Source organism: Peromyscus leucopus, chromosome 5 (genome assembly GCF_004664715.2).
Source record: "Peromyscus leucopus breed LL Stock chromosome 5, UCI_PerLeu_2.1, whole genome shotgun sequence".
Classification (NCBI taxonomy): domain Eukaryota; kingdom Metazoa; phylum Chordata; class Mammalia; order Rodentia; family Cricetidae; genus Peromyscus; species Peromyscus leucopus.
Genome location: NC_051067.1, coordinates 91,019,969 through 91,043,494, shown reverse-complemented (window position 1 = coordinate 91,043,494; position 23,526 = coordinate 91,019,969). Strand labels below are relative to the sequence as shown.

Here is a 23,526-nt window from a genome sequence, read left to right as displayed (position 1 = left end):
TAATCACTTGTACAGCTGTGAATCACAGGATGTGGCTTGCCTCAGTCTGATAGCGTACACACCCTGTGGCATTTCTACAGACACACAGGGCTAAGACTCCAATACCAGCTCTACCACGGTGGCAGAAATCCATTTTGTTTAGAGATATAGAGAAATATATTTATGAGAAAAAATATAGAGAAAACTATAAGAGGGGGGGAAAACCCTTTCCCCCATAATAAAAATGATGACTTTTCATTTTAGAAAATTAAGGCAATATATGAAAATATAAAGATGTGGAAAATATTACTGTTTCTTCAGTGACAGAGGAAAATGCTTGTTAATTAATGATGTGCAGCACTGTGCTCGCTTCCCCAACCATAAAGCTTCAGGTGCACACTTTCACGTTTCTGTATGACTGCTGCTGTAACTGTTTAACCAGGCTCCCTCGGCAGCCAGTGTGGACACTAATTTTCTATTACTGCAGTCATGACAAATGCCACTGAATGGTTTTTACTAATATCCCTAAGAGAGATTCCTAGAACTTCAATGGCTGGATCGAAGGCCTTTGAATTACTTTGCCAAACGACTTTCCAGAATGCTTGTGCTGGCTCACGCCCACATCAGCACTGTGAGTGCTGTGAGGGTCTGACCCATGCCAGCCCTGATCCTGAGCTTGAACCAAAGCAAAATGCTCACCGCTGGAAAATAACAGAACTGCTTTAACTTGTACACGGAGCTGGGCAAACGCTCACGTTAGTGGCCGTCTGGGTGGCTCTTGACGACTCACCTATTTATCGCACTGACTGGATTGTAGGGTTTAATCATTTTTTTTTTATGAGTTGTGCATTTAGGGGTAGATATAAATAATTTATTTTGTATTTTCCAGTTATTCCTTTGTCTTTTCAATTTTAGTCATTTTATATGTGTATGTGTAGATAGATACATAGGTAAATACACAGATAAATAGATTTAGATATGACTCAACCTAGAGAAGTTTGTATGTGTACAGAGACAGATTAAAAGATTTAGATGTGTGTTTCAACCTAGAGAAGATTAAAATACTTAATTTCTTATGAATTTTGAATTTCTTATGAATTTTGTTGAGGCAGAAAACTACCTTTCAGAACAAATATATTTTCATCCATCTTTTTAATTGTTTGCTTTTTACGGACACACACTAATCACTCATACGTGTGCTATACACTCAGGACCTTTAGGAGAAGCTACTGACCTGCTGACGTCACAAAACTACCCTCTCACGTCAGGAGAGCATGAGTGTAACTTTACTCCACTGTTTTGTCTACACACTGACTGATTTACTTGTAGTTTTACAGTATCTTTTTAGCCCGGATGTCACAATTTTTCTTTACTCCTCCATTAAAGTTTTTAACTATTCTTACTCACCCTTTCAAGTAATATTGGCATCACACTGTACAGCTTCCACCAAATGTCACACTGTAACCTAACTTGTTCTAAGTCACAAAATAACACAGAAGGACTTAGTGTCCACTTGAAATATTTCCACAGAATCAAGCCATCTCTTTAATGAACAAAGGCTGCCTGTATGTGCAACTTCTCTCTCTCTTAGTATAGCCCTGGGGGAGGAAATGTCACTAGAGTAGAGGTGGGCTTTCAGAGTCTGAAGTCCTAAGCCATAACTAGTTCACCCTCTCTGTTTTTTACTTGTGGTTCAAGATGGGAGCCCAGCTTCTGCCCCTGCCACCATGCCCCCGCCGCCACACTGCCCTGCCATGATGGAACCATGAGCAAAAATAAACTCTTTCTTCTTTGAGTTGTTTTGCTTGTGGTGTTTTGTCAGTGACAGGTCAGGGGAAGTGGTTATACAAACATCTAGGTAAACAGAACGACCTGACAGACATGAAGTCGACCCATGAGCTGTCCAGAGTGAGGGGGAACAGCACATGTCTGTGTCTAGTGGGAGGTACAAGTTAATAGGAACTTTCTCAAAAGTAAGTAACCAAGAGCTTCTGACCCACTCACTAGCTTCATTCTGAACATTATCAACTGGTCATGATCTCCACACACTGCCTTAGCTTCCTTCACGGGAATCTTGGCTTCTTCATCATCTCTAATTCAACACTGTCCACTAGTCAGGCATCCGGGCAACTTCAAGTGCTCCCTTCCCTCCTAACTTCTTAAAGAGGAAATTCTACTGTTCAGTCTTTTTGTTTGCAGTCACGAAACTACCCTTGTAGTTTGGGGCGTGTCCCATTAAAATGTAATGAAATACACACTTCTCCATCCTAACTGTATCGACAGAGAACGTCAGGTCTACAGGCGCAGGAACACGCCCATCTGTGCTAGGAACCCAAGTCCATTCACCTTAGGTTGTCATTTCTACCTCTCCTTGCTTTGGTCACACTAAGAAATGCTTCCGAGTTCAACAGCTATTAGGTTTCCTCTTTGAATCTAAGACTAAATCTTAAAAATTTTTTCAAATGTCTGTCTGTCTCTCTGTCTCTCTCTTTGGTTTTTCAAGACAGGATTTCTCTGTGTAGTTTTGGTGCCTGTCCTGGAACTCACTCTGTAGCCCAGGCTGGCCTCCAACTCACAGAGATCTATCTGCCTGGCTCTGCCTCCTGAGTGCTGGGATTTAAAGGCGTGCGCCACCGCCGCCCGGCTTCAAATGTCTCTTAAGCACCTATTAAAAACTGTTTTACCTAATCCATTGCTGTAGATGTTGATTCCTTTATTTTTACTTTATGTATTTATTTAGAGACAGGGTCTCATTATGTAGTCCTGGCTGGTCTGGAACTCAAGAACTCAGAGGTCTGCCTCTGCTTCCCCAGCATATGCTACCCATACACCTCTCACTGGTGATGTCAAGATGGAGGATTGATAAATTTACTGACCATGCAGATTTATCCACTGTATAATTAATTTTTATTCTGCAACTAATTTTTATTTGCAATTAAAATAGTTTGTGAAGAAACACTTTAAAACATGTAAACACCTCAATTCTCATAAAAATCTCTCTTTGTATTTTGCACACATTGATGGTCCTTTGTTTTTATTACATTTACTTGTTCTATGTGTGTATATGATGCGTGTGTGAGGCATGTGCTATCGTGTGTGTGTGTGTGTGTGTGTGTGTGTGTGTGTACGTCAGAGGACAATGTGCAGGAGTTGGCTTTCTCCTACAATGCGGTCCTGGGGATTGAGCTAAGCTCATTAGGCGTGGTGCAGGCCCCTTTACCCCCTGAGCCATGTCACCAGCCCTAAACAGATGACCCTTCTGTGATCCTTACTACGACAGTTACGCGATGATGATGTTTGTACTCGAGCACTGTCTGTTTAGCTACTGGACTTCCCAATTAACTCATTTCTCTATTAGTATGGCTGTATCACTTAGAATCTACTTATTTGGACAGAATCTCACTACGCATATAATCCACCCTGGCTGTGGATTCTTGATTTTCTGCTTCAGGCCTCCTAAGTGACGGCATTCCAGGAGTAATGCTCACCCACACCCAGCAGTATCTTAAGATCCACTACTGCAGTTAATTACAGTTGCTCTTCATTATCTCTGGATCTGGAATCCAGTTTCAACTGTGCACAGATCAAAAATGAGTTTTTAATAGCACCAACATTAATATGCACAGGTTTGCCTTCTCGGGCATCACTCAACAGTACGACTATTTACATGACGCGGACTCTGCAGAGCGTGACTCAAAGGGCACCTGAAAGGTGAGGTGTGTGAGTTACACGATACACTACAGTTTTAGATAAGGAAACTGCGCACCCATGGATTTTAGTTCCCACCATGGACAGCTGGACTTTGGTACTTAAATTGTTCAGAGCTGTGTGGTGGGAGCTGGATTCTGAGAGGCACCGCCACTTCCGGCTTCTCTTCACTTTCTGTCACGTGAGATGCGCCAGGCTCAGCCCGTCCCAGCTTTGGAGGCAGCCACAGTTTCCCTCACTGGGGTGAGATAGCAGCGATGATCTGGACACTAGATATGCGTATTGTTATTTTGTCTCTGCCTTTTCAGTATGCAGTCCGAGGGTGCATAGATAGGCTTGCATAAGGACATATGCACAAGAGCACATCAACACACGTCATGTCGTTAAATTATGATTTTATACTGACATTTTCCAAGGAATGCCACACCCCTTCTTGGTTGCATGTTCCTTACTCCACAGGGAAAACTCAGCTCTGAGCACTACCCACACATTTAGTCACTGCCTTAATCATATAATAAATACATGTAAATGTTACAGAACTGTCTTAATCTACCACTAACAAACAGCTAGGTCTATTAAGAAAGATATTTGGGCTGGCGAGAGGGCTCAGGGGGTAAAGGTGCTTGCCACCGAGCCTGAAGACCTGAGTTTGATTCCTAGCATCCACGTGGTGGAAGGTGAGAACTGACTCCCACAAGCTGTCCTCTGATCACACATGTACACATGTGTGCATGAACAAGCATGTAATAAGTAACTGTAAAAATTGTTTTAAAAGATATTTCACTTATAACAAAATTTAAGATAGCGTAGTGCCCCACGATAACAAGTCAATGTCAGCTGGTACCTATCAATATCAATAAAAATTGGAAAACCACTAAGATCATTGACTGGAACAATTTCCAGACAGCGGCATCTGAACATTTGGCGTTTGCCACAGGAATGACGGAGTCACTTATGGAGGAACAAGAGACGAACGTTGGCAAGAGGGGTCAAGAGAAGCTCACCTTTTCCAATATGCCGCCTGGTGTTTTCAATCGTGGAGTTCCGGTTAACGTTGGAGAGCAGCCCTAGGCAGAAGCGGTTCTTATTGTTGGAAGGATCAGTGAAACCGTCCACCAACACGCTTGTGGAGGAGGCGTGGAACGCTTCGCCCACGCGGTTGTTGAGCTCATAGTACACAATAGAGCACCAGTGTTTTGGTTCCTCGTAAGCAACAGCTTGCACATCTGTGAGAGGGAAAAAAGGTTCTGTTGGCTCACGGGTTGCGCCTGGAGCACCCCCAACCCGAAACCGCATTGTAAACTGGCTGAGCACTGTGGAATGAAGACAGGCAGGGGCAGCTACGGTGATCACGTGGATCACCTTCTGTGAGATCTGAAGTACTTCTTGGTGAGGGTGGCATTCCCCTTTAACTGGGGAGCCGTCTTCTCCAGTGACTGGCAGAAATCCGGAATACCAGCTCAGCAAGCCCAGCAAAAGCATTTGCTGAACACTAATGACCTATTCCTGGCTCATTAACATACAGAAATAATAGAAATCCCTCCTGCTGGCACACTACCTACAAGAAATACAAGTGACAGTGACAAAGCAAGCCGTACAGGAACAAGAGGGCCCGGAGATGTGCCGACAGGACCGCTGAAGAAAGGAACCGCTTTTGGCCAAGCCCTGGTAGACCTCTGCTTTCTCAAAGCACTGAAAATCAGCTTCTCCCTATCGTGAAGAGCCAGTGCTGGCCGCAGCTCCCGTTTTGCTATAGCTCAGGAAGAAATCGTGCCAGCTGGCCATTCCCCCCGAATGAATCATATCTCTCTCATCCAGACTCCACGCTAACTTCCTTATATTTGCTTCAAGCCGAGCAGGTGTGTTTGTCTCTCCCTTCCCAGAATGGGTCAACAATGGAAACTACCCAGCTTTACTGACAGGATGCAGCTTGTTAGGCCCAATCTCTTAAGACTGATGAATCTCCAAACAGAAAATGCTTCTCAACACTTTCAACCAAAAGGCTGGGAAATGAGCCCTCTGTAGCAAAACCTCCGCGAGCATGCCTTTGAGACCCCAGGGATACAAATCACACCATCGCCAACTTAATTATTACTGATCTGAGCCTCACGAGGCCTCGGTGTACAAATGTGAGAAATGGAAAGAAAATCCACCAGGCTTGGTGAAGGGAGAAGGACTTCGATGCTCTTAGCATAACCGCCCGTTATTTGCCTGACACGCTGGAGTAGGCTGGCTGAAAACACACTGCTGCTTCCCTCGTCTTCTAGACAACCCTTCCCTGTCACCCCTCTGCTGTTCTTCAAGGAGCAAAACTTCGGTCATTCACAAGTGCCAGTCCCCAAAGAAGGCTGTGCCGTCGGTCACAGAGGCCTTTTACCAGCTATCAGTGTTGTTAAAAAGGCTGTTCATCTAGCTTACACGTGGACACGCTTTTTTCCTATAAAAGGCCATAAAGATTCTATGGGACATATGGTCTTTATCACAACTATTCCACTCTACCTTTGTAACAACAGGAACAAACAAACAAACAAAAAACCCAGCCACAGATCATATGTAACAAATGGGCACAACTGTGTTCTAATAAAGCTTTATTTACAAAAACAGACAATGGGCTGATCTGTCTGTGGGCTGTAATTTGCTGACCCATGCTCTGGGAAAACCACCACAGGTAACAACAGGAGAAAAGCCAGTGTTTTTCCTTTGAAAACACTAGGTGGTTTTTAAATTGGCTTTAACGGGGAACATTTTTAAAGCTGTTTAAAAAGAAGATCTTAAAAGTAAGTCTCTATCTGGGGGTCATGGAGCTAATGTTATCAGTACCATAATTGGGTCCACACAGGGTATCTTGCTCCCCAAATAAAAATTCCAAAAATGGGTCAGATGGGGCTGTTCTCTCAGTCAGACGCCTCTACTTTTTTGACTCCCAGCATCTAAGGGTGACCAAGACCCATAAAATATACAGAGCCTATAACGAAAACTCCAAAACAAAATCACTGATTTAAAAGTTATATGTTCTAATTTACTTAACTGTACAACTAAGTTTCTTTCAGATTATTATCATCATTTTTAAATTTATTTTTAGAGCAGTTAGGGTTATGCAGGGACTTCCCATATGCCCTCTCATCACCAAGATCCCCCATCAGAGTGGTACATTAAGCACAACTCAAGAGCTGCTACATCACCATCCCAAACCTAGAGTCCACACTAGGGCTTGTTCTTGCTGTTAGTCACGGGTGAGCAGGGTCTGCTGCTGTCGTTATTACACTGTCAGCCAGGCAGCATCACACTGAAATCCTTAACAAGCATCAGCAGCTCTGACAACGTCTGAGCTACCTCCCATTCGCTAAAAATGGGTTAAGAACAAAATAAGACAAATTCAGCAGGCACATTGCTTTTTTATTTCAATTGCTTCACACCCAGGCTGAGTACTTGGGGGAGGCCTCCTCCGGAAGTTACTGACCGGAGTCTGTCTTGCCAGGGCAGCATGGCACTGTATGGCAGGGGTAGTGTGTGTTTGGCGTTGGTGGTGGGGTGTCAGTGTCTGATTCTCTGCTCCCTTGAGCAGACTCAGCATGCCACTGTGGCCCTGGGAAGCAGGTGGAGTCATCCACACACCAAGTCACTCCCCCTCCCCAGAGAGGGAACATGAACTGCAGTTCTATTTGTAAGTTCTTGGAGAGAGGGGGGGGTAAAATCTCATCCTTTAATTTTCTTTTCTTTTTCTTTTCTTTTTTTTTTTTTTTTTGGTAATGAAGTTAGGCCCAAGTCCAGAAAGAAAACAAATGTCATTACTTGTTTCAGTGACAGATAAGGATCATAAAAGAGACCAGGCATATGCGAGTCTCTGACCCAAAGGTGCTGCTGTATGGATCTCCCACGGGAGTTGGGTTTGCACTACTGTAGACGGCCTGTTGCTCTTGGCCCGTTTAAAGACACTTCTTGCAGCATGGATCTCAAGTTATTAATTACTGAAGACCTGAACACATGACCATCTAAATAACAGACATATTTGTTATGTAAAAGAGGACTCAACCGTTTCCTCCCCACTGTCTCTGCATGCTCAAGAGATCTCTAACAACCTCATGGATACACAGGCATGTGAAACAGCTGTATAAACCCACACTTATTGGTGATGAATCATAGATAAATGCATTTTAAACAGTTATTTGATATGTATGTATAAATGTACATATGATAATATTTATCAGTTAAACATTTACTGACGGTGAGAGCGAACTGGCATGCTAAGGACATAGACATGCTTGTTTATTTTTACATAAACAAGTCTTGTCTGGATACTCAACATGCAGCATCTCCCATTGTCCTCAGAGTTGACTGACAGTTTGGTTTCCTAACCACTAAAGCTGAGGTTAACTTCACCTAACTATGTAGTACAAAATGGCAGAATGCTGCTTAAGGCCATTTCAGAGACCAGTGAAAATTTGAGACCTCCACATTCAATTCTGAGATCTTATATGGAATTGTGACAGAGTTTAAGTAAAAAGATGGGTTCTAGAGAATTCTTTCCATTAAGCTTAAAACAACAACAACAGAAAACCTGTTTTCCATGTTTCTCAAATAACGACCTTTTTAAGGTCTACATTTGGACACAGGGACAACAAACTAAAAAGGGAGTGAGCATCAGCTTCTCTTACCTCCTCTGTTGACTTCCGAGGGCAGCGAAGGTGCCATCATATTTGTGTCCATTGGCTGAGAGCCATCCTGGGCCATGGGGTCTTCAGGAGGCAGGTAAGCAGGTGGGGGGGTGTCCGCTACAAAGTTTGAAAAAAAAAAATGACATGCTTCGAAATATAAACAGGTGTGTGTATATACCTATGCACGTATATGCAGATGCATGTGTGCGCACATGTGTGTAGGGGTCAGAACATAGCTTAGGGAGTTAGGTCTCTCCACCATGTGGGTTCCAGAGACTGACCTCAGGTTTCCACAATGGCAACAAGTGTCTCTGCCCACTGAGCCACCTGGCCAGCCCTCACTTTTGGGGGGTGGGGTGGGGGAAGCAAGGTCTCTCATGGCCTGGAGCTCTATAGGCAGTCTAGGCTGCTTGGCCAGCGAGCCCCAGGGATCTCCCTGTCCCTGCCTCCCTGTGCTGAGATTACTAATCACTCACGTTGAAGCCACCTCCTTACCTCTATGGTGGCACCTGCCTGCTATCCTAGTAGTTAGGAAATGGAAGCAGGAAGATGCAGAGGTCAAGGCCAACCTTGGCTACATCAGGCCCTGCCTCACCCCCCCTTCCAAAAAAGGATAGATGCTAAAGACACTGGACTTAGGGTATAGTTTCTGAAAATAATCGTATCCCCAAACTTTGTTCCCAGTGACATTTCAGTGAGAAGAAAAAAACGTAAGTCGGTCCCAGGAGTCCCCTGCCTACCTAGGAGCAGGTCACTTTAGACCCATGAGAAGAGCACGGAGCACACTGTCATGAGCAGACTCACTGGTGTAAAAACTGGCTGACAGGATCGGTGAGGAGAAGCTCTCTCAGGCCCCCGGCAGCAAACTACGGGCAGGAATTTGCTCTCTGGGCTTGCTACTACTGATTGAGACTTGGTTCCCATGGCTTTAAGCAGTCTCTCAGGACACCTCTGCCCCAACCATTTGAGCAATAGTTAGCTCAAAAATCCCCAATAACAGAACAGTAGGCAATAAATCAGCTTATCTCAGCTGTCTTCTGCTTCAGAATTTGCATAAGGCTCTTCCGAACAGTTTCCAGCAAATAATATGATTACTGAAACCACACAGATGAATGCAAGCCTGGCATTTTCTTACTGTGAAACACAGGGCATTCGTTTTCCTGCTCTCGAAAACCAAGTTCCTCATTGGCTTGTGAGCCCACCCAGAGTGTACAGCAGAGCCTGGAGAACACAATTTACCATAGGGAGCCATGAATGCTTGGTTAAATACTCAGAAGCACCCATGGAACCCAAATAACCAACTCTGCTCCTTCAGGGCTCCCTGGCAACTCCTCCCACCTCCGACCCAGCGGAGTCACCGGGCCTCCTGGGACCCTCTCAGACTGTCCCTCCTCACTCCAGCTTCTTGCTGCCGCAGTGAAGTTAACTCCACTGGCCTGGAGCCAGCAGTGAGGCGGAGCCTCTTCTCAGCAGAACCCAGTGAATTTACACCAACAGGCTGGTGAAAAATCTCACTAGCTGATGGTGCTCTGCCATCCCTGCAGAGCACAGCCCTTCTCTTCTCCTCCCCTGGGCCTCTACTTTAATCCGGGGCAGTCAAGGACAAGACGGAATTGAGTGACAGTCTTTGATTTTTTTACTGGGGTCACCCTGTCACCAGCCCTCGGAAATGGACCTTTCCCACTAACCCGTCCAGTCCACCAGACCCAGTGGGCCCGCCAGGGGATGGGTGGAGGAAACCACCGAATGTTGTTAGTTTGGCTACTAAAATAATCTATCTCCCATCTTCATCCCAAACACAAAAACAATGCAAAATAAACCGGCTGAAAAACAAGTGTTTAAAAAGAAAGGAGAAGAAGCAATAAAGCATGGATCACTTTCCAGTTTCTGAAGGTTCAGCGTGGACGTTGAAGTAAAATTTAATTAAACGCACTTTAAGTGGCTCCGTAAACACGCCTGCCCAGTCTTTTCCCTAATGAAAACATTCATAGATTTCACGATGTTTTGTTTATCGTGTCCTTCTTGATGTCAACTAGCATGAGCTCTGGCACCAATATTTGAGATGCTTGTTCACTAACCTGTAATTTGAAAAATATAATCTTCTAATTAATCACTTATTTTGATAACTATTACACCATCCGTTACGACTAAGACAGGAAAAGAACTGGTTTTTGTCTTTGCTAAGTTCAACAAGCAGATGGTCTCCAGCACCTTCTGTTGCAATGTCTTGTTGTTAAAAGTACATTTCTTGGGATTACATCACCGGCTAAATGCATCTAATTAAATGGGGGGTGTGATCCCTCGGGAAATAACTCTTCTGCGGCTGCAGCGATAGCAAGGAAGATCTTCAACGTCGGAAATGCTGGCCGAAGCCACAGAACAGCACTGTGTGACATGACATTTCCCTTTCAGAGACTGGGACAACCATGCCACTCCCAGAAGGATGCAGCTGTTTCAAAACTTTTGAAAACAAGGGGAAAATATAGCAGAAATCAAACAGGCCATCCTCTTCTCCGGCTGTATGACGCCCCTGGATAGGCTATTATTCTGAAGCACTGGCTCATAGGGGCTTGTCCAGGGCCCAACCCCCATCCCCCTGCACAGGCCACGCCCACCCACCTCCCCAAGGCAGGGTCCCAGAATGCCCCCTCCTACCTGGTATCTGGAAAGGGCTGCCTGGGTCTGAGCTGGTTGGGGAGTGAGGGTAGGTGCTGCTGCTGCTGCCCGGAGAGTTGGGGTAGCTGCTGTTGGGCGAGTGGGGAAATGGGTGGCTGCTGGGCTGCTGGAAGGAATCTGGAAACGTGGCGTTGAGCGGCATGTGAGGCTCGTTTTGTCCCAGGTTGCGGAACTGTGCCAGAAGGCTGTGCTGAGGGTTATACTCGCTGTGCCTGGGCACCAGCACTGGAGGAAGGACTGGCATGGGAAGAGAACAGAGACAAGTGAGCAAAGGGAGAACCAGTAATCACCTCACGGTAGGTGAGGGCCAACGACCTGACCTCCACCCTGCTGTCCGTGGAAAGTGACCGCGCTCCAGAGCACAGCCTAGATCACAGGACCCCAGCCTAGCAGCGCCACTGGGAAGCCTCAAGACAGTTTCAGATTAAAATTAGTTGCTTTATTCCATTTTTAATTTTCCTAGTCACAAAAAAGCTAAAGCATAATTAACAATATATATCACCAGCTAGCCAGATGGCTTCATGGGTAAAGGGTCTGTCATACAGTAAGAGACTGGATTCGATCCCTGGACTTCAAGCAAAGGTGGAAGGAGAGACCGATTCCACAGGGTTGGTCTCTGACCTCCGCATGTGCACTGTGGCATGTGCACCCCTTCACACACACACAGACACACAGACACAGACACACACACACACACACACACACACAGACACAGACACACAGAGACACACACACAGACACACACACAGACACACACAGACACACAGACACACACACACACACACACACAGACACACACACACAGACACACAGACATACACAGACACACACAGACACACACACAGACACAGACAGACACAGACAGACACACACAGACAGACACACACACACACACACACACACACACACACACACACACACACTGGCATACGCTCACGACCCCAGTACTCAGGAGGGAGGCTAAGGCAAAGGGATCCGAGGTTGGAGTACAGCCTGCGCCACTTTTTACACATGTACATATTGACACCGATACTCTCACGTAACAGTCTGCTCAAAGCTGAGTTGATATGTGTTGAATGGTATTATTTACCATTAAGTGAAAGCAGTAAACAATGAGCATATGACACTGAAGCCCAGGGAAGGCAGTCAGTTAGTTACACAGCCTCTGAGGGTCGGGGATGTCCTGGCAGCCATACTTAGAAGCATCCTTTCTGGGAGGACTTGGATGAATGCACCCACTTCTCCGTGGTCCTCAACACCACACAACAGGGCCAAGGAGGATGCAGAAGGTATAATTACGTTTTCCAGCTGAAAACCCAAGACAGGTCTAAGAGGTCGGTACCTAGACAAAAGCAAAAAGCTGTCTCCGGAAAGCTAAGAGCCTTGGTGATGAAATTAGCCTGGCTAACCTCAGAAAATCCTGGCAGAGCCATCACCATATGGCACCCTAAGAGGGATGGCTGCCTAATGTTGACTTATAGAACCCTACCCTGGGGGATGCCGCTAGACCCCAAGGGGCTCCAGGGTCACGGGTGGCTCCCCTTAGTGACCCCCCTTCGGAAGCCCTCCTGTTCTTGTGGTCTCCAAATGGTAGAGAAAAGCAACATGTGTTCAAACTAAATGAGAGAAAGAAGGGGATTTTAAATTGGTCACTGCGAATGGTGACCAGGACCCCCGATGCACTTCCCTAAAGGAACGTTTGGTGACATTAGACATGGAGTTGGCTCTCCAGGAACTGTGTTCCTGCCCTACAGTGCTTCGACTGGAAGGCATGCACAACACACGGGCTGTCACTGACTTAGCTGAGAACTTGGTAACATGGCTTGGGAAAGTATTAAAATTCTTCACACTACATCTCATTTGTCAATTACTATAAAGTGATAACACTTGTGGATTTCCCTTGCTATTTGAATATAATAAATATAATTTATTTCTAGCATAGTGATGGAATCTGCCCAAAGCAAGACATTATTTTCTACTTCTACCTTCCAACAGTCAACCAAGGTGGCCACTATGTCAAAGGAATCCCTGGTAAGGGCCTCCTACTGCCAGCAGAAATCCACCTCATTTGTGCTATGAAATACAGCCCAGTATCTTCAATTACTGATGGACGCACGAACATTCTTTGTCTTTTAGCCGCTGCAGCCTGAGTTAGCACTTCTGAATTGGCCACTCCGATCACTTGTTCCTTCTCTTCTTTTCTCCCTTTTTCTTTCCTTTTGTGACTAGGCCTCATGGAGCCCATGCTGCCCTTGAATGAGCTAGGCAGCTGAGAACAACCTTCCAGGTGCTGGGACTCCAGGCACATGCCAGCCTGCCCGGCTTTCCCAGCCTGCCTTTCCTGGTCATCAAATGCAACATTAGGAGCTTTCCCTTACACTAAGCAGACTCTTCTTCCTATTTTGGCAGCTCTCACTGCCTAACAGCTTCAGGACCCGGAACTTAACTGTTCCTACTGCCAGCAGGTGGTGGTGGCCATGGGGGGTAAAACGAACTTCATGACAGGAAAGGGCACTGTACTTCTGTACCCCAAGCTCCGCACAGTCCTGTCGTCATCTTGTTTGGTGGTGATCTGCGTGAAGGCACAGTGCTGAGATGGACCCAGTACATCAGAGATCAATCAGTGTTTAGATGACTGTGGACATGAACTATTGAGCACAGCGAAGACGCTCTAGATCGATGAATGTGACAAGTGGCCTTTTTCTCATCTCTGACTGTTTTATGTTTTCATGGTGCTGTGGGTCAAACTTGGGGCCTTGTATACACTAAGCATGGACATTACCACTGAACTACACTTTAAGAGACTCTGCCTCTGCTGATGGAGGCCCAGGCACCTCTAGTAAACTAAGCTATTCTAAATCTATAGCAAGGTGCACAAATCTTCAAATAAACAGATTGTTGTAAACCCTGACTCATCTTTGGCTCAACATTATACTTGTGAGATTGACTCAGTTTTATGAATTATTCTATGTGTCTTTAATCTATCTGATGAGACAGTTTTACCTACAGATGACCTGGGATGTTTCTAGGAAGGGATCATTGTATTAAAGCTTCTGTGACCATTCTGTTCAGTTACTTCTTATTTTGACATAAACTCCTATAGTATTTAACTCTTGTATATCCCCTGTAGCCAGATCTACTCACTTTTATTTTTCTCTTTTACCTTTAAAGCTTATCATTATCACCATCATTATGATGATGATTGTATGTGGTGTGTGTGTGCGTGCACGCCATGTGCAGAGTGTGTGGAGGTCACAGGACTTCATGGAGTCAGTTCTGACCTTCTACCTTTGCATGGGTTCTGGGGTTGAACTCAGGTCTCCAAGTCTGCATGGCAAGCCCCATTACCCAATCAGCCATCTCACCTGCCTGACCCCCCCCCCCCATTTTTAAGTTTGCCACATTTACTAAGTCATTCACTCTCTTCCCTTCTCCTGCTCCAAATACTTCCCACCCACCCCAAAAACTCTTGAGAGCAGGTAATGTACACTGTCTTCTCCTTAACTCCACAACAGTCAAGAGTAACTGGTACACAGTCGGACCAACTTCCACACACACCTGAGGCCATTACTGACACAGCAACCACTGATGTATTTATCAGTGATTTTACAGACTGCCTTTCAACATGGGTTCCTCTGACAGTTCTTTATATTAAACCCCGTGATTCTAGGCTACCATACTATGCAGGTGATGTTACGCCCTTCTCTAGGTACATACCCAGAAGCCAATCATTTGCCTGTTTCCTTTCAACTGCTTGGTTAGACTATTGCCCAGTTCACCTACCATCCACAGCTACTTCGTCTTTTTGTAATTACCAGTTGGCAGACCCTCCAGACTGAGTAAACTTTCCATTTCTCATCAGACTTCATCAACCCTGAATGTAGATTTTTGCTTGAGTCAACCTTTGCTCAGATGGTTGTAACATGACTTTTCTTTCATTCCATTATCCTTATTTTTGAGTCAGAACTCTACCATCAGGAGGGCTTCCCCATCTCCTGCCTCCTGCTCATCTTTAATAGCCACTGGTATGGATTTGTGAATTCTTGATAAATGGGCTGAAATGTTCCTATTCTAGTCTATTTTGTACCCCACTATGTCCTACAACTGGCCGCTGCTTGCTCTTTATGCCTTCTAAAACATGCTACTACTCTTTAAGCATCCCTGATTTTTTTTTTTAAGACATGGAAAAGACATTTATTACCAAGCTATAAATGGGTGGGGTGGGAGTGGCCAGCAGTCACGTTTTGGGCATCTGCCCTTTCTCTCTGTCTTCCTGGGCTTGTATTCGGAATTCCTCATCTAGACGTTCCTTCGCACGGACAACCTTTGATTGCAAGTAGAAGGAGCCTTCCACGGACGTATCGTTCACCTTAAATAGGTGTTCATAATTCTTCTGGACCTGCTCAGGCTGGAGATGTTGAGAATCTGCTGGGCCTCCTGAAGGCTGAGGCCAGAAAGGTTGGATGCAGCTGCAGATTGGTGCCCAGCACGACCCTGAGCATCAGCGGCTGCCTGGCTTGCTGCAAACTCCTGCCCCAGGGCCCGGGCAAAGGCTCTGCACACCACCTGCACACCCATGACGATGATCTGGGCCAGGTACTTGGCCATGGCAGCCACTGTGCCTCAGGGGCACGGGGGCAGCATCTCTTTGATTTTTGAAACCTGGTGCTTCTGGCTTCTGCCTTACTTCCTCCTCTTCATCTCTGGGTCCCTGGTTCCTTTTAATGAGGAACATCATAGACTCTGAAGTCGCACTGACTCTAAGCTGTATGTGTGCACATGGGGGTGTGCAGAAGCACTTTGTATGCAATGCTCTCCAAGTCCAACCCAGCTCATCTACACTGGATTTCCCTTCCTTCATTATTATATAGATAATCGTTTGGAATTTTTGAGACAGTGTCTCATATAGACCAGGTTAGCCTCAAACTTGTAGCCAAGGATGACTTTGAACTCCTGATCCTCCTGCCTCCACTTCCCGAACACAGGGATTATTATAGGCATGGGTCAACATGCCTGGCCCAGTTTCAATACATTTATGAATTCCCTTAAATACACTAATTTCTTCAAAACTACTATATTCATACCAGCTTATAAACTACACCTAGGAATTTGTTTTCCTTTTAAATTTATTTTTATGTGCAAAATACTTGGGTTCATTTTCATTTGCTCAAAGTTTGGGTATGACCTCCACCTTTGGTGTTAGGCTTACCGGCACAATTATTGTCAGTTCTCACTGATTTCCCCAATTCCCAGATCCAGAAAACACTAGCATGGTTCCGAAGGTCAGAACAATACATCTCCCATCTCTTCTGTTCAGTTCCCTCTTCTAACCTCCTCACAGGGTAGCTGTCCAGCTTCCTGTTCAGTCATCCTTCTTGTGTTGCGTACGTGTGTGCATGTGTGCACATTATGAATTTGAAGTTATAAAATCTTGTATGCCCATGCTGAATGGAAGAATTCATCCCCGTACCTACCCTTCTGGGACATGCAGAGTTTCTCGATTTATTTAGGTTTCTGATCCACTGGTTTTATTTGTGGTATGAGGAATGCATCTAATTTTACCTTTTTTCTGAATGGTTAGCCAGCCACCTTAAATGCCACTGATTAAGAGGCTATCTCTGTCCTGGGGACTGAGCCGCTAACTTTCCATAATGTCCTGTGTCTGTTCTGTTTTCAGACATTTCATTCTGCTCTAGTCTGTGGCCACACCACTTTTTTTTGTTGTTGTTGGTGTTTTTTAATTACTTTTGGTTAACTGTGTATGTGTGTGAGTTTGGTTTTTCAAGACAGGGTTTCTCTGTGTAACCTTGGCTGTCCTGGAACTCACTCTGTAGGCCAGGCTGGCTGTGAACTCACAGAGATGCTCCTACCTCTGCCTCATGAGTGCTGGGATTACAGGCACGCACCACCCCCACCCGGCCCACACCACCATATTAATAAAGGGTTTCAAGGCCCGACAGGCCAGCCCCTGTTGGTTTTCCTCCTGTGTTTAGCTGCACGCTTCTCTTTCCAAAGAGCTAGAGTCACCGTGCCCTACGCCTTCTGGAAACAAAACAGTTCTTGAGTCTTTATTGAGATGCCATCACATTCACAAGTTAACAGTAAAGATCAGCACCTTGGTGCGGAAACGCCTTCTTTAGAATGAGGAAGAGCTGAACAAGAGGTGGAGGCAGGAGGCTGTTGAGTGCAAAGCTAGTCTGGGCTACAGAATGAGTGCTAGGCCAGCTTGGGAAGCTCAGTGAGACTTCAACAAAAAAAGAAGAGGCTGGAGAGCCAGCCCAGTGGTCAAGAGTGCACACTGCTCTCCAGTTCCTACACTCACATGGATAACTCCAGCTCCAAGGGATCCTTCTCCTGGACTCTGGTCCCCTGCATGCATGTGCACAGTTAAAGGGGAAGCCATGAGTACAGCTTAGCATGCATGAGGGCCCAGCTTCATCCCCAGGACTGGAAAACAAACAAAAGCACTATGAAGGTTTGTTCACGTCGACGGTGGCTTTGTGATCTGTAGACACTGTCTGTATTAGTTTCCTAGGGCAGCTGTAATAAAATCCCAAAGAGTGGTGACTGAAATAACAGACATTCATTTTCCTGTGGTCCTGGGGGTAAACATCCGGGATGAAGGCAGTGGTGAGCTGGCTTCAGCTGAGACCTCTGTCCTTAGCTCCCCATGGCCTTCTTTCCCGGTGTGTCTCGGCACAGCCTAACCCTGTCTTGTAAGGATGTTAGCAGACTACATTAGCACTCCCCACAATGCCTTCATCTCAGTTTATCTTTCCCTTCAAGGCCCTGTCTCTAAAACCCACATTCCGTGGTACTTGGGATAAGAGTTCCAACATGAATTTAGGGACACACAACCTGGTCCATGCAGGTGCAGGTGCACGGGGTGCCTTCGGAGTCTCCAATCCCTAACTTCTCTTGAGGGCAGCATGCCTGGTTGGGAACTGCTGCAATCCTTGCATTTCTGGAAACACGTCTTTCTGCAAGACACCTCTGAGAAGCCAGACTCCAAACTTGCTTCCTAAACATTATCAGTAACCTGTTCTTTTTGCTTTGGTTCTGAGGTTTATCCCTGGATGTGGAGCCGGATGGATTTCCTAAGCTTCGTCTCAAAGCTGATCGGGTCCTGTGTTCAGAGAACCCTGAGAACTAACACCCTGACCTGCTTGAGCTTTGGGCCCCTCCTGAAACAGGGGCCTGGCTGAGTGGGGCTTTTCTCACCTAGCTGACAACCGCCTGAGTGAGTGAGTGAGTGAGTGAGTGAGTGAGTGAATGAGTGTGTGTGTGTGTGTGTGTGTGTGTGTGTGTGTGTGTGTGTGGTGTAGGTTCATGTAAACATGTATGTGGAGACCAGAGGTTGACATCAGCTCTTTTCCTCAATTACTTTCCCACTTTACCTTTTGAGACAAGGTCTTACTCAACCTGGAGCTCACCCGTTTGGCTGGACTGGCTGGATCTCAAGCTACAGGGATCTTCCTCGCTCTACCTCCCCAGCGCTGGGGTTCCAGGCACATGCTGCCTGGGATCTCTGCTTTGTGTGAGAGTACTGGGGACCTAAATTGAGGTCTGCAGGCTTGTGCAGGAAGTACTTTGCCAACTAAGGAAAGAGAGAAGCCATCTCTCTGCCAAGTCTTTAAAGACAAAGACAATTTACTTTATGGTTACGTGTGTATCTGTGAACACATCTGTACGTGTATGTTAGTGCTGGTGGGATCTGAGGCCAGAGGCATCAGATCCCCTGAAGCTGGAATTACAGGCAATCGTAAGCCACCCAATATGGGTGCTAGGAACTGTACATGGATCGCCTATAAGAGCAGTGTGTGCTCTTAGCCACGGAACCCTCTCTCCAGCCCCCTGGCTTAAGTCTACGATGCTCTCTACTCTTGACCTTTTGGAAGGATGGAGTCAGATTCTTCCTTTCTTCACCACTGTTGACTCTGCTTTACAAACTCTGCATCTCCTTCCATGAAAAATTAAAATCCCTTTCCCACCAACAGGAAAACCAAACTAAGACTAAAGCTGCAGTATGCTGAAGTCTGAGGAGACATGTGTGATTCTGCTGTGGACTCTGCTTTCCTGCGTCGCCAAGGCACATGGGAAAGGGACAACCAGGAACAGCTAAAATTATACGGCAGCGCTCAACAGCATTCCTGTTCACCCCGGACTGCAGCTTTGTTCAGACGCAGGCATGGCCTGAAATTCTACACCGAATGGCCAGTGGCAAAGTGTTCTGGTCTACCCTGACAAGTCTTCAGCTGTGCTGACCCTCCAAATGTTCTCCAAAAGGCAGCTGGTTTCTGCTTTAACACACAGGAAAGTTCTCACGATGAGGCTGCCAGCCCTTGTCTGTGTGTCCACGAAGACAAGACTGGCAAGCAAGCTACCTAAATGCTTCCTGCCTGGTCCTGCAAGTGCAGGAGGCGTTCAGCTGAGTGACCTGAGCGGAGTGACTGCCTCTGGGGCTCTGAGCAAACCACCAGACTTCGTGGGGGTTCACTCTCGTCACCTCCCATAAACGAGCACCGCTCTGCTCAGGGAGCTCCACTCCCGATACTGTGCGTCTGCAGTCCTGACCTGTGGACACCTATTCTAGTTCAGCAGCATGCCATGCAAAGCTCCATCCAGGGAACATCTCAGGGCACTGCTCTGGGGTTGACGAAGAGCAGAGAGGTGGCCCAGCCCGCCCTGTAGCAGTTCTTACCAAAAGGGCAAGTTGTCAGAGCAGCTGCCTAGGACAGATGTCCCTGACAGAGGAGACTGGGTGACCTTGCGGGCAGAAACCTTTCACATGGGGGGAAGGTGTAAGATGGTTTTTCAATAGTATGTATGCTTGTAAAATAAAATTCCTTACTTCAAGATATGTCTTGGGAACTAAGAAATGGTTCTCTAAATCTTAATCAAGGTTAAATTTTAACAGCAATAAACAATAGCTAAAAACCCTTTATCTTTCTGTTTGCTCACTGGTGGTGAGGTGAGGGTGGGCAGGGTTTGAAATCATAGATAAGGTCCCCTGAGCTGGGCAATAAAAGTCAGCGGGAGGGCACAGCTCCACCACAGGGCGTTTCCACACGATCCTTCACATCTGCAATCTGTCTTGCGCAGGGAAGCAGACTCAGCCTGGCTAAGTAGATCACTCTGGACCTAGTGTCTGATCAAAGAGGGGCCACGGCTTGAGTCAAAGCCTGTTCACAGCCAGGATTACTACCTAGTCCTTCAAAACTGAGAGCGGCTTGTGGAAGTCCTTCAAAAAGTCTCTTTCCAGTTGCGTGTGTATAAGAGAGGGAGAAAAAGACTGGGCTGTTTCCCTCAGTTGTTTCTTTCACAACCTTCACTGTTTTGGCTAGACTGGCTGGACCAGCGAGCCCCCATGCTTGCCGCCCCGCCCGCCCCCCCCCCCTCCCCATGCTCCCGCCCCCGCCCCGCCCGCCCTGACCGCCCGCCCCCATGCTTGCCCGCCCCCCCCCCCCCCCCCATGCTTGCCCCCCCCCCCGCCCCTGCCCCGCCCCGCCCCGCCCCCCAGGACCGGGATCATAACCATGCGCCATCACACCAGGTTTTTTCTGCGTGCTGAGGACTGAACTCAGGTCCCCGTGTTTGTGCAGCAAACACTTTTCTGAACCACCTCCCCACACTCGTGGTTTTGAGAACCACATTTTCACCAGACTGTTTTAACCAAGGAAGACACTGTAGCGTTTACCTGTAGGAATGCAGCAATCACTCTGAAGAAGTATATTCACAGAGGGCAAAAATGCAAACACAATTCCAGCACAACTAAAGAAATGAATTGTATTCAATACCAGTATCAAGCTTTAAAAAAAAAATAAAAATAAAAGCCAAACATTCAATTTACTTTAAAAATAGCCTAAATATAACTTCTGAAAACTCAACTTCCTGGAGAATGGCAGGCCAGTGATTTCTGGCCCACCACTGATGATCCTATGAAATGTGTCTCCACGAGACTGTGCCCACAGCATGCTGGCTACGACTGGAGGCCTGACTGAGGTTCCTGCTCTGACCTGTCTTTGGGGTAAGCTCACCCTCCCCACAGAGCTGTCCCAGGCTTCTGCAGTCTCCCAGCTAATTCCACTCCTCTGTCTCTGCTCACCTCCCAGTTCCTTGTCTGTCACAGGCGCCATCCCTGCTCACCTCCACCCCAGCAGGAACCCAGTCCTCCCAGTGCCCCGCTGTGGCTGCACAGGCTTTCCCGGTGACAAGTGCCATGTTTGACTGCTCATCCGACACCCCACCTGGCAGAGCATCATGTCCCTGAGGGTGGAACTCTTGTTCCTTCTTGTGTATCTCCCAGAGTCCGACATAAAAAGGTCCTTATGTGTTTTCAGTGAATACGCTTGAGCTTTACTTCAATTCTGGCCTGTTGAGCCGATGACTAGAGTGCAGCCTTCTCCAGTGGGCTGCTCCTCAGACTCGTCTCTTCCTGCTCTTAGCCCAGTGCCCTTTCCTTTGCTAAATATCTGTCTGCTTCAGTTCCACAGAAGACAGGTGTAGGTTATAAGTGACTACAGAGGTGTCTGAGGTAGAAAAAAAAATCTTAGTGTACAAGCTAAAACTATCATAGCAGGAGCTTAAAAAAAACCCATCGTGGGCAATGCATGAGAGATACAATATGGTTTTTTTTTTTTTTTTGGATTTCCAAAACTTAGGATTTTGCTTAACTATTTATTAGACAAGTATCAGGGGTGGTTTGCTTATTAAATCTTCTTTCCTTTTAACAGTGAAACTGGAACAAGGGCACTTCTCTCCGACACACAGGACATGCTGACTGCTGACCATGTGTTAACTCATCAAATCCCCCAACAACCCTGCCCTTCTTACACATTACCATGTCACCCCGCCTCACAGAAAAGAAAACTGAGGGGCTGGAGAGCTGGCTCAGCAGTTACGAGTGTGGACTGTCCTTGCTGAAGCCTGGAGGTTGGCTCCCAACCCTCATCTGGTGGCTCACCTAGGGGAGATCCAATGCATTGGCCTCCGTGGGCATCTGCACTCATGCACATGCAAACATCTACATCACAGAGATTCCAAAAAGGGAAAAAATAAATCTTAGGATAGCAGAAATGGAGGGAGAGGGAGAGGGAGTAGCCTGCCTAAGAACCAGCATCCAGTGGAGTTAGGTTACCTACGGTTATACAGCTACGACCCAGTGGGTCAGGGTTCAAGCCTGGGCAACCTGGCTCCACAGTCAAGCTCTGCACCACCTTAGTCTTAAGGAACTTTCTGAACAGTTGACTTAGCTACCTAACAGCCCACCAACATGTTCACAATGAGCCCCAAATGGCTTTGCTTGACGAAAAACCACAGTTCAGCTTATTCTGAGTTCAAATCGGAGCCCAGCAAATACGCTCTGTGAAGCTGACATACTGTTTTCTAGTGATGAGTACTGATGGATGGGAACTAAACACAGACACAACTTCCTAAGCACCCAAGCCGCCGCCGCTGCCGGCGCCCACGCTCCCAACTCTCCTCTTTCAGCCAATCCACAGGCTGGCTGCCCACAGGCATTTCAGATCACATGCTCTAATTCTGGTAACTGGGTGTCTGGTCCTTCGTTAAAGAGAAGTCAACTGCTTCCTGGTTCATGGGAAGCAGTCCCACGCAGTGCTCGGTGGTGGATTTGAACCTGGGTTCTAGCTCTCCAGTTTCAGGTTATTCATTACTCCATCTCAGCAGCCCTTGGCACCCGCTCCTCAGGTCAGAAGTAAAGGAGAATACATGTGTGGTGGTAAACACTGTCGTGCAAAATGTGGCTGCTGAGAGTCACTGTCCCTATTTTTATTGTACTAATTACCACCAGTGTTCTGGGGCATTCGCTTCATGAAGACTTGTTCACATCAAAAATTTCATGTTATTCTACGATGGTATGAAGGCTTCTCCTCATCTTGCACAGGCTACATCGTTCTCAAGAATGTGCTAATGCAGAGGCCTCGTCACACACTGTGGTTAAAAACAACATCACACAACCCTGAAGAGATGGTCAATCTCAACCCTCGGTAGACATGCGAGTGGCCCTCGGTCAAACTGCCCAAGCTGGAAGCCTAAGCCTGATCATCCCCTGTCATGTTTTCACATCGTTACTAAAGGAAATTGGTATCTCTTTACATGGCCTTTTCTGTCCTATTCCTAAGGGACTCCACTCTACCATCTACCTGGGCCGATAACCCTCTCACTGAAATTACATGTGAGCTTTGAGGATTTCTGACCCCTCACCACCAACAGTTTACAATCTATTTCTGTTTTAAGGACTTTCTTGATCAAATGGCCTGAAATCTGGGGCAGCTTCTTGTTTCTGCTGTCATGTGGTGTGTGCAAGCTTCCGACCAGTTCTCCTAGCTCGCCATGGTACTCCTGGGATTGCAGACATGGGCTTTTTTAAGGGCTTCCTGAAGGCATTTAGCTTTAAAGAAGAAACCAAACCAAACTAAACCCATGGGTTCCAGCTGCAGAAACCATACGGAAGACTGTGCCTCAAAAGCGAGGTGGGAGAACTGAC

General features: G+C 46.6%; 1 protein-coding gene and 1 pseudogene across 1 annotated transcript in view; both read right to left on the bottom strand.

Moving 5' to 3' along the window:
• Positions 1-23,526, bottom strand: part of Smad1 (SMAD family member 1) — a 63,976-nt gene that overhangs the window by 7,057 nt on the left and 33,393 nt on the right. The window contains exons 3-5 of the mRNA XM_028892915.2: positions 10,998-11,255; positions 8,343-8,459; positions 4,692-4,913 (exon numbers count right to left, since the gene is read on the bottom strand). Of these exons, the coding sequence (XP_028748748.1) occupies positions 4,692-4,913; positions 8,343-8,459; positions 10,998-11,255 (597 nt within the window). The remainder of the gene's footprint in view (positions 1-4,691; positions 4,914-8,342; positions 8,460-10,997; positions 11,256-23,526) is intronic.
• Positions 15,198-16,803, bottom strand: LOC114709216 (annotated as a pseudogene).